At 40.8% G+C, this 15,550-nt stretch overlaps 1 protein-coding gene across 6 annotated transcripts in view; it reads right to left on the bottom strand.

Moving 5' to 3' along the window:
• Window positions 1–15,550, bottom strand: part of RALGAPA2 (Ral GTPase activating protein catalytic subunit alpha 2) — a 323,126-nt gene that overhangs the window by 244,747 nt on the left and 62,829 nt on the right. For all 6 annotated transcript variants that reach the window (XM_037811966.1, XM_037811965.1, XM_037811963.1 and 3 more), the window contains 5 exons: window positions 13,767–13,944; window positions 12,878–12,993; window positions 10,401–10,539; window positions 8,431–8,630; window positions 1,686–1,913 (listed from right to left, as the gene is read on the bottom strand). In XM_037811966.1, coding sequence (XP_037667894.1) covers window positions 1,686–1,913; window positions 8,431–8,630; window positions 10,401–10,539; window positions 12,878–12,993; window positions 13,767–13,944 — 861 coding nt within the window. The remainder of the gene's footprint in view (window positions 1–1,685; window positions 1,914–8,430; window positions 8,631–10,400; window positions 10,540–12,877; window positions 12,994–13,766; window positions 13,945–15,550) is intronic.

The raw sequence follows: 15,550 nt of genomic DNA, 5'->3' as shown, positions 1-15,550 counted from the left end.
GCTATAGCCCAGAGTTGCTCAGCAGCAGCTCTACTGACATTTTGAGCTGGATAAGTTCTTTGTTGTGGGGAGTGCTGTTGTTCTATGCACTGCAGGATGTTTAGCAGTATCCCTGGCCTCTACCCACTGGTCATCTGTAGCGCCCCCTATTCCCCAGTTGTAACAACCAACCAGACATTGCCTGATGTGCCCTGGGGGGCAGAAACAGACCTCTGATGTGGTTCCTGGCTGCTAATCTCTGCCCCTGGCCTCTGATGCTCTTTGTCCTTCCCTGGTTTGCACCCATCTTTTCCTGTGTGCACCATTGTCTCCCCAAAACCTTTTCATGCCACCACAAGTCTGCTATTCCAATGTCTTGGCCTCAGCTGCTTTCTTTCCCTTTTATTCCCCTCCCCACCTACCTTTTTTCTCTTGTGCCATAAATTCGTCTATCATGTGTGCCTGCCATATGCCTTTGTAGGGAAAGGACAGCTTTTTGCAGCAAGGCAAAGCTCATCAGCAAGCTCCTCTAAGGCCCTGGGATCAACATCAGCCTTGGGCTCTTGTTTTCCACGTTCGTTTGTTGATGGGTGTTCAGGAATGGCTTCCTTTATACCTCCCTCTAGGTTTAAAGTTTTAGGGAAACACAAGGGAACTTGTGGGATGACTCTTCTCAAGTAGAGAATTTTCCTTCCATGTGTAAGAAATTTTTCAAAAACAAAGCCGCTGATGTGCTGAGCCCTCTGTCTTGGGGCTGGCCCCTGTGAAGCCTGTTGCTGCAAGGAGAGGCTGGGCCTGCTTACAATTGTGCCTAAGAGTCTCCCCCTGAGTGCCTCTTTGTTGCTCAGATGTGGCCCTCTCTAACTAAGCCACCTTGGCGGGTGATCTCGCTGCCCTCCCCCCTACGTGGGACCTGACTCCCAGGGGTGTAAATCTCCCTGGCAATGCAGGATATGACTCCTGGGGATGAATCTGGACCCAGCATCGTAGGGTTGAGAACATCTTCTTGACCAAAAGGGGGATGCGAAATGAAATGAAATAAAGCTTCAGTGGCTGAGAGATTTCAAACAGAGTCGAGAGGTCACTCTTGTGGGCACTCTTACGCACTATATAGATAACACTTCTTAGGTTTTAATGTATTGGAAGAGCTAGAAGCAAATACCTACCAAACTCCAACTCAGTAGCCTTGACTCTTGAAGACGACTGTATAACAATGTAGCTTACAAGGGGTGACAGTGTGATTGTGAAAAAACCCTGTGGATTGTACTCCCTTTATCCAGTATATGGGTGGATGAGTAGAAAAATGGGGACAAAACCTAAATGAAAAATAGAGTGGGATGGGGGGGTGATTTGGGTTTTTTTAATTTTTATTTTTTATTCTTATTCTGATTCTTTCTGGTGTAAGGAAAATGCTCAATAGATTGGGGTCATGAATGCACAACTATAAGATGGTACTGTGTACAGTTGATTGTACACCATGGATGATGTATGACATGTGGATATATCTCAATAAAACTGAATTTAAAAAAAAAAAGCCGTAACAACAAAACCCAGGTGACAAATTAATAGTGGGATTAGAGGGATCATTATTCATTTCTATAATTAAATCCAATTCATTGGTAGTATTTCTTGGAATATTATGAGTAAAAGAACAAGAACAAACCTTTCTTCAATTTTGTGAACTTACAACACATGCACACACCAACCTGGCGAAATACTTCATTGACGAAATTGACGTAACCTCGCGTTGACAAGAGAATCCGCTGCACCATCTCATACACCGTGCGGTGCTCCTCCTCAATGCTACAGAGGCTGGAGGTGCTGAGCCTTCGGTCTGACAGGGTACTGCTATTAGAATGGGTTTTGTCCTGCTCTGAAGGGCCACCACCATCCAACTCTGGTGCTCTCTCTTGCACTGCGCCGCCACCAACGGTCTGGAAGAAAGTCACCACCACTTCTTAGCTAATCTGAATATTCAAGAACATCTGGAGAAACTTAAGACACGCCTTATTTTAAAGATCTCTGGTTACCATCAACTTGCAGAGTGCATGGAAGGCTGCAAACCAGCACTGCTTGAAGCACAACAGGCTCTGGGACATGTACTTACCCAATTTCTAATTCACCAACAAACCCCTCCCCAACTCAAGTTATTTTTGCAGAAAACTGCTGATTACCAGGGAGAATCTATGAAACATTATCGACCTAAAAAGCTTAATTTATATTTGTAAAATCACAGAATAAATTACTGTGCAAATGTATTGCAATATCATTACATTAGGTCTCTACACTTTGACATTTCCTCACTGGTCACAGACTTGAAAAGTCAGTAGATTTTTTGCAGCCATAGCAGTGAGAAGCATTATTTGATTCATAAAACTAAGGTGGCACTTTGATCTAAGGAGAGCCAAGAAGAATCTGGATCAGAATCTCAGGGCAAACTTAATGAAATGTTTAGAAAACTTTAAATAATTGAAGGCTTTAGGAATGCAAAGAAAGAAAATAATTCATGCCATGTCTTACAAAGTTTAAAATTGACATTGATTTCAGCTCTCATTTCACACAGATTTAAGATTTCCTCCAAACATAAAATATGTGCAACTTTGCTTCACCTCTGTAAACTCCATCAGTACTCCTTTAAGTGCCAAAAATATATAAGCTAAATAATGCAAAAAATCTACCCACTGTGAACACTTTGTTTTACAAGTAATAAGATACAAGTAGTACACAATAGTAATTTCAGCAACTACCAAGGACAGTTTGAAAGCAAAACAGATAACTAAATATTAATCTCTGGGGAAAATTACTGGAAGACTATATTTACAATATTCTTTCTCTTCTTGTCTTAGCTAAAGCCTGTGTTGTCTTATCAGAGGCACTGTCACACTGTGAAATGTGCTACCCCATAGATATTATTTCTTCTTTTTGATGGATCAACTATCTTCCACAGAAAAATAAAATTTTACTCAACTGTTCTTTTTATCTGAATCTTCAGTGGGAATGATCCAAGGATGAGATAAGTATAGCATAGAAAGAAGAGGCCCAGAATAAGAATCAGAAGAATATCTGTACAGCAAGTCATTCAACTGACTTGGATGAAAAAATATATCAGATATAAGAAGGTTGGATTAGGTCTAATATCTCTTGTGGCTCAATAAAAAAAAATCGACAATTACATATGTAGCAAATTAAAGATGGCCACCACAAATACTTTGGTACTTTTTCCATAGAAAGATGAAGCCTCTGCCTCTTCCCTGTGATCTACAGGGACTGTGCACTGTTTGAACCAACAGAATACAGCAGAATTTTCAGGTACAGGCCGAAGAGGTTGACAATTACCACATCCCACCTCTGGGAACATTTGCTCTTGGAGCCCCGTGCAGCGAAGAAGGAATCCCACTATCTCACTGGAGAGACAACATGGAAAGTTCCGAGACCACAGGGCAGTGATGCAAGGCCCAGCTGAGCTCAGCCTTCCAACTGCTCTCCACAGGTGGCAGGCATGCGAAGAGTTCATCTTGGACCCCTCAGGCCAACCCAGCTGCCACCTGAATACCAACACCCACCGACCTCAGTTAACGCCACATGAAGCATGAGAATTGGCCAGCCAAAGCCTGCCCAAGCTCCTGATACAAAAAGTGGAATGTGATAAATGCACTGTTATTTTAAGCCACTAAGTTTTGAGGTAGTTTGCAACACAGCAATTAGATAACTAAAATAATGTACACCAAGAATTCTCTTTAAAGACACCAAGTCATTTTCAAACTGAGCTCTGTTGCCCAAATAGAACATAATGGCAGCGTAGATGGATTTCCCATGGTGTCATAAAATAAAAACCCACTTCTTTTAATAAAATGATGTTTTCTTAGCCTCTCTAGCCCACACTACTGCACAAAAGGGCCACTTTCCGAAACCATCTATATGATTTGGCAGGCATTTCTAATTAGAGTAAGCAATGGGAACCGAAAGAAATGGAATATCCACGTCTATCCGATTCTTGTCTTTGGGACAAATATTAACAGTAGGAACCTGGTAAGAGTTAGCCACAGATGTAGGTCCACTTCACACACACACACACACACACACACACACACACACACCCACTGGAATCAAGCTGGAAGTCCTGGTCAGTGAAACAGACACATGTGTTTGGGCCAGCCTGGGTGCCAGGGCCCAGGGTACCGTGTGACAGCACCCCTCTCAACCCTCACCACTCCTGGCACCCCCCCCAAGTCCACCGCTCCCACTTGAGACTTATACAAACTCACACAGGGTTGGCAACTGGCATGATTCATTTTTACTAACTGTTCATCCATGAAATACAGCAATTTGCAAAAACTTAAAGCACACGAGTCATTATGCAGGGCTGGCTCAGAATTAGTAAAAGTGATATTTTACTAACATAACTAAAGAGTCATCATACAAATAAATATGATGAACTGTCTTGACATTCCAAACTTTCTTTTTCATTCCCTAATTGACTTATTTGGGCTTCAATGTTTAATTTATGTGCATACAGAATTGGTAAAAACAGGCCTGCTGAGACATAAAAATCACCTAGTCTGCTTTCTCTAATGCAAGTCAAAGTACTCCTATCGCATATAAAAATGAATCACTGGGGAATAAATAGTACTTTACTAAAAATATTTTCAGCTGAGATGATGCACCAAGAATATTCAGATTTGAAAGATGGACTTTTTTGTTGTTTTCAACATAGTATGGGATGTATAAACAACTATATGTTCATTCTTCCATGAATGGCAACACTGAACAACAAAATTTGTTGTACCAGATTCTCCCAACAGTAAATAAGTCTAGAAGGCACACTAATTCCTTCCCTTCCTGATGAAAAATACTGTCAAAGATATCAGTTTTAGAACAAGAAAAAGTAATTTCACTTTGTAATTTTAAAAAAAAAAATTCATACATAACCTATACCCTACTGGCAAAAATGCAAACTTTATATTGAAGTGGTACCTAAAATATTGTTTTTAAGGTCTTTTACAAGAGCATATTGTTTGAAAAGAGATTTTGGATTACCTTTTTTGGACAGAAATGTTCTCTTTTGGTGGCTAAAATTACATTAAATCTAAAATTCCAAACAAAAAACTTTCAGGAGAAAAATTATATGTGCTTTTGTTTCTGTAACCCCACTTCCAAAATTTAATAGCCAACTGTTTAAATTGCCTCTTGTCCCTACAGACAAGGTAAATGAAGAGTGAAACCCAGTAGACACGTGAGATGAAGTGGGAAACAGCTGGAAGGCGGATAAGGGAAGACAGGACACAACAGTGCCCCACCCCACCCTCAAGGATGTCCTGGACCTGGGTCTCTGTGACCTGACATGGCAGATGTGATGAAATGAAAGCAGCTCAGATTGGGAGATTATCCCAGATGATCCAGGAGGGCCCGATGTAATCACCGAGGGTCCCTGGATAAGGGAGACAGGAGGATGAGAGGCAGAGCAGACGATGCAATGACGGAAACAGGGAGAAAGGGTGATGTGGTGCAGGGCCAGGAGCCAAGCACACAGGCAGCCTCTAAGCTGCAAAGGGCAAGGACACAGATCCTCTCCTAGAGCCTCCAGAAGGAATGCAGCCCTGTCAGCACTGTCACTCATTTTGGACTTCGGACTTCCAGAACAGTAAATTTGTGTTGCTTTAAGCAGCAACAGGAAACTAACACAGAAACCTACTCTGATGTACACTGACAATCTCTACAATAGCAGTAGCCATTTCTAGGTGCCGCCATCTGCAGGGACTGGGGACACGGTGGGCTCACTGATGGCTGTCTCCCCAGCATCCAGCCTCCTCCTTCCCAGAACCCCAGTGCTGTGCATGCCCCCTCCCCCAGGCAGCCCAAGGGATTCACAGGAAGCCGAACCCATCCACAGCTCCAGGGAGGGTCTACTTATAGTGCGCAAACAGGGCCCCTCCCAGCCCACTCACACACCCGGCTTTAAGCCAAGCAGGGCCTGGACTGCTCCAGGCGTGGGTAGGTAAACTAAACTGTTCCACTCAGACAAAAATGAAGGGCTTCCTATTTCTGTGAACAAGGAAACCAGTGCCCCAGCTGTTGGCAGCCATCTTGCAATCTTGGGGGAGCTGAAAACAGAACTGTCACAGGGAGAAGGGCAACTGAGACCAGACAAAACTGCAGAGAATCCTGAAAAGAGATGGAGAACGCACCTCATTCTCAGCCAGCCCCACCACCAGTTTCTTTTTTATGAGATTAAAACAGTTCTTTTAGGTTTAAGACAGTTTTAGTTAGTGGTATCTTTTTTCTATTAGGAAAATGAAATCATCCCAATTGATTCAGGAGGTCAAAGCCTCATGACACTGAGTGGTAATAAAAGTAGGCAACCCACAACTGTGAAGAGTCAACTAAGGGAATAAATCAGAACCATGACACAGTGGTGAATTTGCTCTTCTTGCTACTTCTCATCATCCAAATATATTTTTCAGCAATGAGTAACTTCTTTTCAATAAATACAATGTGGTTTTCCGAAACCAGAGAGGAAAGTGTTATATCCTTTAATTGAGACTATTTTGAATTGAGTGGACAATCACATAAGATGCAAGGAAAAGTTTGTCAAAATTTATACATAATTTCATACAGATTTTTGTCTACCTGATGGTTTTTAGCTTTTGTCTATCAGATGGGTGAATCAAGGTATCTCACTGTGGTTCAAAACTAACTGCATTTCTCTTATATCTGGTGAGATATGGGTCCATTTCTAGTTCCTCATCTGTGAACTGCCCTTTTTATCTCCTTTGTCCATTTTTCAGTTGGGCTGTCTTATCAATTTGTAGGCACTCTTTACATAGAAGAGATATTAATTCTTTTAACATTCATGATGTTACAAACGCTTTTCACAGCCTATTGTTTGGATTTTGCTTTGTGTTACCTTTTGACATATAAATCTTTTTCTATTTTTTTTTTTTTCTTAATAAATTCAAACCTCACTCCCTCTATGACTTCTGGGTCTCATCTATCTTTAAGTCAGTTTCTCACTTCCCAAACATACATACTCCCCTAGATTTTCTCATAAATTCTTTATTATTTTGCTTTTATATTTAAACCTTAAATCAATCTGGTATGTGCTTATGTAATACAGAAAGAGGCAAAGTTCTAACCATTTATGCCAAAACCATTTTATTAAATAAAACAACTTCTTTCACCTGTTTTTTGTTTGTTTGCTTACTTGTTTTTCCTTCGAGAACATCCACTTTGTTCCTTAGAAGTAACCTATGATCTATGTCTAGAAACCTGCATAATTTTCCCTTAATCCCTGAAAATCAGAAGTCTGTTTAGGTTTGTGTCTATGTTTCTAATCCTTCCTGAGACTCAAGGGTCCTTTCAGTTTGAAGCATGCCCTTTTGTCAGCTCAGGTAAACTTTTCTTATTATTTGCTGATATCTTCTATTCTCCTTCTGCCCTCACAATATTTGCAAGGTAGGTCTCAACTTGTCCTCAGCTCTTGTCTATTCTTTCCTGATTTCTGTGTCTTCGAATTTTTGCTCAGTGTTATGCAATATTTCTTCAGAAAATCAACTATGTTCTCAGCAGTGATCATTACCATTTTCAGTTTATCTCTGGTTAAATTTTTACATTGAGTCACTTAAGTTTTTTAAACTTTATTTCAGCAAGTCTTTTGCTACTCTTATTGTAATTGTATCACCCTTAGATTTTTGAAAAAATAAGATTCTTCAGTTAGTTCTTCTTCAGTGGAGCCACATGCTCTAGCCTCTCAGTTTGGCGTTGCTCCAACAAAGTACCGATCACCTTGAGGCACACAGGCTCCTCAGGTCTGTGAATCCCCCAGCTCAGGCCTAGGGAACACTTCCGGGCCCTCCAGGGCAACAGAGTTGCAGCAGGTGGGCAAAAGAGCACACACAACTGTCCCTGCTCCCCCCACTCCCCTCAGTCAAAGGGCTGCTCTCTGACCTCTGCATCTATAGCTCAACAACCATCTCCAATTCTGAGCTGCTGATCCACCCCTTTTCAGAGATTCTAGAGGATACTTGGCAGCCTCACATGTCCTCTCCATGGACTACCATCCTTTCTGAGGGCTTTCCAGGTGCCAGAGCAGGCAATGGGGACCAGTGGAGGCATGACAGGCAGGGCCCTGGTCTTCTGTTCAGATGTCACACAACAGAAGGGGTGAAAGGGAAGGAGAGCCAGGAATGGGGACACAACAGCCATCTTCTCTGAAGGCCTCCCTCACCCCTGAGGTTGCCATGTCACAGCAATTCCAATAGAACCCAGCACATGCTTCTATTCATAGCTTCTTCTGAAACTCAGCAATACACACAGGGTATGCCAATAAAATGGATTCCCTAATAACCAACAACCTGTAAGAACCTATTACCCTAATAATCAATTACTCTGGTTCTATGTCAATATGTTTTATTACAGAAGTATTCAGAAAGAGAAAGATGAAGAATGGCTTACCTGAATGATTTTAGGTAACACATCAACTCCATTTTTAGTGTTTTGTGTTGAAGTTAGATACTTTTTTTCCAAAAAGAAAGTCACAATCCACTTAATAAAAACAACGCGAGCTGCCATGTATGGAATTTTTGTGCTGTAAATGTTTTCATTGTCCCTAGTTGTACTGATGTACAATGGCTTTGGTCTCAAATGGGGGATGTCTAGCAGAAAAAGGAATACATGATTAAGTTAGTAAATCTTAACATTATGTAACTACTACAAACATTATTGTTTTCAATTTAATAGACATATATTTCGTTGTCTAGAATAGCGCTAAGGCTAAAGAACCAGAAATTAGTAAAAATGACATCTTTTGGTAGGCTCACTTCTGATTCTATCATGGAATCTGACCGAGAAGATGAGATGGTTGCTGTTATTGTTTACATGTAACTATGGTATAAGAGCTGGGAAAAACCAAGCAAATAACCCTTTATAACAATTTTCAGAATTAGACTATAATAGTGAAAATGTTTTCATATACATTATACCTACTTTAATCTTATTGTATGGCTGGAGCAAATATAAAAGCATGTATAAACATTTTTTCATGATTTTAGTTATTTTATATCCAACAGTGCAATGATCAAACCCACCGAACTATAGTTTTATAACCTTTTCCCTTTAGACAAAATCCAAGGAAACAATCAATATAATCTATTTTATGTCTAAAAGAATTCAGAAAGTGACATATTATTTTTGAGATATCAGATGCTACCATTTCCAAAGAATTAAAAAGAGGTCCATTTCTTGTTCCTTAAATTACATAATCAATATGAAAATTACATGATTTTTTATTTAAGAGGCTACTTGCCCATAAGACCAACTTTCTATCTTACTAATGTTTGTACACCCGAATGTACCTGCATGAGGCAAAAAAAATGCTCAGCAAATAACTCAGTCTAGGAGTATTAGCAACATACCATTACAGCACATTTTCTACAATGAACATATTCTGCTTATAAAATCAGAAACAAGTTTTGAAAAAATATACACACATACATAGCCAACAGAATACATGCCCCAATACCTTTAAGGGTCACTACCTCTACATGTTTCAAAATGCACTAAGCTCCAGGCTGCTTCCCCCTTGCCCAAGTATATGTGTGTTTATGTATGCATGTGTGCACATGTGCATATGCGTGCATGCCTGTGTGTGTGTGTGTGTGTGTGTGTACACAAACACATCACAAACTACTTAAAACTGGCTGCCCACATTCCCCAAATGAATTAACATACACTGTGACCTTTTCCCCTCTAAAACTGTTCTGGATTATTCATCTAAACTAATTTATCTTGTTTAAACTAAGGGGAGAGGAAGATTTGACCTCCACCCTCAACACCCTAAGGGGTGGTTCTATCCTGTGAGCCCTCATTTCTTACAGAAGGAAAACTTTAGTTGCTAAATTAGAAATGTCCTTAATTCCTACCCTCTTGGGCTTCCTGCCCCTAGACTGCCCAGTCAAACACCTGCTTCTCCATAAGCAGCTGCCAATAGGATCTGCCAGATGAAGAGGCCAGCCTAAAAGAAAGGGCAGGCTGTGGGCCCCTCTATGCCCAGAGCTGGCCTGCTTGCCACTGAGCAAGGTCTGTGGCCACCATATGCTACTCCCCATAAGACAAGCCTTCAGGAAAGACAGGCTCTTTAAAATTAAAACATGGTAAATAGAATTACAAAAAAAAATCAAAATAGATTGCAAATTACTTCTGAGTATAGGAGCTACAGTTCTCCTTTATTGTTGAGGTACATCTCAGTTTGTACAAATAATTAAAATCACTTTATTAGGAAACTTTAAATCTGTTCCACATTTAGAACAGGTTCATTAATACATGAATGAAATGGCAATTTTACTTAAAAATAATCAATGTTCACTTTGAAAGAAATTGCACAGCTTTCCTGTGGGCATCCTGGAGATGGCTCAGCCAGTACTTACCAAGTACAGGTTTGTAGATGTTTGTTAACTTAGTAAACGACGGAAATAAATGAGGAAGATAAAACCTTCGGAACAATGTAAAAAGAAATTTAAAACCAGTATCTTGATTCTCCTTATTCTTCCACTCCAAGCTTGCAGCCTTCAGGATAACATGCAGAAAAGAACATATGTATATTTATATTTCAAATTAACATGGACTGAACTGAAATGCAGTTATATTATCAAAATCTCTATCCTAAATTTAAATATTGAGAAATAATATTGACAGTCATGCTATGAAATCATATTTTAACAAATCTTAAAAGATGACATGAATGCTTTAAAACAAAAATAACTTTATTTTAAAAATAGCATTTTTACTGAGTATTTAAAAAATCATTCAATAACATTAGATCTTTCAAAACTTGCTCTAATACACCATGCCAGTATTTTTTCCTACATACTCTTTGTAATGATTGTAATATTCCTTGTGTCCTTAAAACATTAGACAGAAATTCTTTCAAGTTTTTTAAAACTTATAAGAAGCCATTTATACTAAATAGGAGGTAAGGAACCAACCCCTGTCCAAGATTTCATTCAATATTACCTTACATGCAAAATCAGTATCAAAAGGCAAAAGCCATGGAACCTTGGAAAGTGCCTTGTCCTTATTAAAAGCAGTCCACAGGCTAAGATAAACCAGCCCTTCCAGCCCAGTTATGGATTAAGTTTAAAGATTCCATAATGTTGAGATGATATTCTCCCATGCCAATACCCAACACAGTGTTTGCATAGCACGAGCCTCCAAAACAGCTCCACAGCAAGGACCACCCATGGGAGCCAGGACAACGGACTGATAGTAGAGGCTCAGTCACCCACATTGCTAAGGGATACATGGTGTAGAGAGGGCTCTCAGAGAAGACCTGTCAGTGGTTCTTCATGCTTTTTAGACCACAGAGCTCTCTAAGGCAGAACTTACCAGTTTTCTTCAAGCAATTTGTACAGCACCTAAGCCAAAAGGATGAGGGGCTTTGGCTGCCCAGGAGATGAGGCGCTTAGCATTTGTAACCCATCAGAAGCTCTGTGAGGGTGTACCATGGGAGATGCTCTACTCTGAGGACTCACCCCAATAGAAAGAAGGGAGAGAAGGAGGGAGGGAAAGGAGAGAAGGATGGACATGCACATAAAATTCTGTACACAACCTAAGGGGTTCATAGTCCATATGAAAACCTCTACCCTATATCAACACCATCACCTCTCTGTGAATGGGGGTCCTGGGGATTAGGTGACTTGCCTGAGATCACACAGCTCATAAGTAGCATATTTGGAATGAGAGGTCCCCTAACATATCTAATTCTCAATACTCTATGCTGATTTTCTGGAACAAATAGAGTGCCCAACCACCCCAGAACAGGTGAAGTTTGAGATGCATGTAGAAAGGTCCCTTGGAACCCAAATATCGAGTTTCTAAAAGACAACAGAATACCCTGGTCAGGCTCAAGATTTGGGAGTCCTTATGTGTCTGGTGCCAGCTAAAGGAAACAGGGGCGAAGAGAAGGAGAAGATTGCCCAGCAGAATGAGTTATCAGAGAGGTCAGCCAAGGACTGAATCGTGAGGCACAGCAGAGAGAAAAATGGTTCCCTAAAGAAAATTGGCAAGAAACGAGAGAAAGGGAAGAGGAAAACCAGAAGAAAATATCACAGGAGGAGAGAACCTCAGGAAGGAGTAGTCGCTGTCAAATCACCTGAAAGCATGAGTAGAACAAAAACTGAATGAAGCATGTCTGGATTTGGCCACTATAATCCCTCAGTGGCCTCGGGGCCTGCCATCTGAGCTGTGACAGTGCAGAAGGCAGGCTACCAGGGAGCCAATGGGACACTAGGTGATGACCTGGACATGGCAGAGATTATGATTTCAGCAAACTCGGTTATGAAGGGAAGGAGAGAGACTGGATTGCATTCAGGGGAAACTCAGGGACTAAAGAAATGTTAACTGAGGTGAAAAAAATTAGTAGATGTTCAGAAATAGTGACCGAGAGACTGAAATCATCTGTTAAAATAAAAAAATTAATGGTTCTAGTTCTGTGTTCAGTTAGTAAATGTAAGAAAAAGGAAGCATGACATAAAGCAGGCCTGTTTTGATGGCATGATGAGAAAATTAGCCAGGCTTTCATTCAAATCTCCCTGCCTGCTCTGCCTCCTCCTGCAAAGCCTCTGCATGCGCCTCTTCCTCCATCCTCCAGTACACAGGGATCAGGGTAGGAGAGTATCAAGAGGGGAAACAGTTTAAACACACAAACACACTCACTCCAAATAGTCTATGTGCTGTAGGGATCTAACAATGGTACACACTCTGTGTTTAGTGAATTATCACATAAAATCACATCAAATGAAAAAGCAAAAACAAACTATGGATGCAAAGGGAGAAAAGAGGCAATGTTCTCTCTTTCCTACTGAGAATGAGACCATTATTGAAATATCTACGATTTTGCTCCTACCTGAATAACCATATACTTCAACAGTATTTGAAGAAAAAAGCATGTTTGGTCCTCAGTGACCTTCTCCCCTGATACGGCTGGCAGTAGTGGAGTGATTTCTTCTGGATATACCTTTGCTGCAGAGTGGAAAATAATGAGAGCACTTTCACTCAAGTTAAATTTTGAATAGGGTTTTAAACAAGAATGCATCCATCCATCCATCCATTCATGTATCCACAGGAACTGCTCACTCTGAATCCCAAGCCAGAGCACACAAAGGGCCTGGAAACCCAGCACTAGGGCCCACAACGCCACCGCCCCACCATATCATTCTCTTCCTTTTCAAAGTCTGCTTTGGCAGCCCAAGATCAAAAGCCATCAAGGGGTAATAAAGGGATAATTCATCAATTTCCTTGGAAACTCGCTGGTCACAAATAGCCACTATTAATAGCCCCATGAGGCCCCTATTGTCCTTCCATGAAAGCACACAGTTGCCCAAATAAGACCCTGGGTGAGCAGATAAAGGTCCACTTATGAAACAACAGTGATGAGGACAACAGACCGTAGTTTGAGATGGTGGACTTAAATCTCATTAACAGCCACAAAAACACTCCAGACATACCATGTGTCTATACTTCCTGCTGTGGCCAATGTACGTCCCCTTCTCTCCCATTCCTGTTTCCTCCACTTTAGGAAATTTCTCCTATCATCACCTCACCAACATGAGGCCCCAGTTCTTTCCATTCTAATGTCTGGTAAGAATCTACTGTGACTATGAAACAGGGGACTACTCCTCTTCAGGCCCCATTTATGAAATCAGGATTTCTATTCAGTAAAATGACAAACCAAGGAAATCCCAAGTGTAACTTCAAGAGTAATTTCAAGGCATAAAATCTGTTCACTTGCTCACCATCAGCTACATGGGGGCTGGGATTGATGAGTGTCTCCAGTGTGCAGGGCCCTCTGGATGACAGGACCGCTGGGAAACCAGGCACGAGGCAAGCAAAAATCAGCAACTGCTCTTCCGCACAGTTGGTTTGAAGTGCTTGAAGCCACAAAAGAAACAGCCTGATTCCTTCACATCTTATCTTAAAAAAAAATTTTTTTAAATTGAAAGCAATGAAAATGAAACACTTGTAAGTATTTCTAGATGTTCACCGCAATGCAGCATCAGTCTTGAGAAAGAAAAACTAGAAGTCCAAGTTATTGTTAAAATACTGTACCAAGTTCTTCACTTAGTGACAAGTAAGTGAGGAAGCCAAATGGCACAGGGTGGAGCTTGGGTTCTGGAGTCAGACCACCAGGGCGCACGTGCAGGCTCTGCCCGTTTCTAGCTGTGACTTTGGGAGACCCACTTAGCCTCTCTTTACCTCAGTCTCCCTATCTAGAAAGTAGGGAGGACAATGGTATTTACCACAAAGGACTGTGATAGGGTGCAATCAGTTGTTACCATATGTAAAGCACTTACAACAGTACACTCTGCAAGTACTTCCTATTAATTACATTTTGTACTACAAGGCAGCAGGGCCCATATCATCAATACCTGATTATCCATGAAAACAATGACAAAGAGAATCTTCTTCCAAATTTACACTGCGCTTTGGAGAGAATTTTTGTCCTGTCCCTACAAGATGCACGTGTATAATGTTCTTGAAAATCAGCACACTTGGAGCTACGTAAAGAGGAACCTTGCAGACCTGGTTCAGTGGGATCAGGGCAGCACTCCGGCTTCCTGGCTCAGGCCCTCACTACATTCTCTTCAGCACAACCTGGTAAACATCAACATGGTTAGATGTGCCCTTTTCCTCCTCTATGCCTACTTCTAACTTCAACTCTAAGAATTCAAAAACACAGGTTCCTCCATTTCCACATTCCTTAATGGCCAAAAAGGTGATGTGTATAAAAGAAGTTAAATAAGCAAAAGAGATGAAGATGTCAGGTGCAGCTGGAAGATGTAGTGAGCTCCCAGTGCAGGCAGCTGATCCTCTGGCCATCCTTTCAATAACTTCAAGGTTGTATGGATTCCTCCAGAGTAAGTGCTGCAAGACAAACATGAGGCTCTGCAGGAAAGCCAAAAAGAGGAAAAGAGCCCAAAAAATATATGAAAGAGCTTGGCGGACTCCCAGTAGAATGGCGCCCAGCCATTAACCCTGTGTGGGGAGAGCACTGCCTGTTAACTGAGCGGTTGTCCTGCACACTTCCAGAAGCACCTGTAGGCTCCACCATGCTGTACACACGCCATCATGTACTTGTACCCTCCTCTCCACAAGTAAATCAAATGAGGGATGACATCTGAACATAATACTATTCTGTCATCATACACACACAAAAATTATACAGCACTACCTAATTTAATCAAATTATATTAAATTCAACAGGAGGAAAGTGTCTCAGAAATTCTATCACAAGTTTCCAATGTTTTATGTTAACTATATTTAAGACAACTGAATATAAGGAAGGTTAATAGCAAACATGAGACAACAACATGGTAGGTTTTATTTATAAGACTATCCCAATAAAATAGCATGGACAAAATAAGGAATCTTTAAAGTGAGTCTAGGAATAGCTTACCTTTTTTTTTCAATATGTAAGAGACAGTGAACATAAGTTTTAAGTGGCTGTGATTATTTAAGCTGGTATAAAGCCAAATATGTACTAATTTATTAAAGCATGTTGTGCCAGTTTGAATATACT

Source organism: Choloepus didactylus, chromosome 19 (genome assembly GCF_015220235.1).
Source record: "Choloepus didactylus isolate mChoDid1 chromosome 19, mChoDid1.pri, whole genome shotgun sequence".
NCBI classification, from domain to species: domain Eukaryota; kingdom Metazoa; phylum Chordata; class Mammalia; order Pilosa; family Megalonychidae; genus Choloepus; species Choloepus didactylus.
The sequence above is the reverse complement of the archived record's forward strand: the minus strand, read 5'-3'. Positions and strand labels throughout refer to the sequence as shown.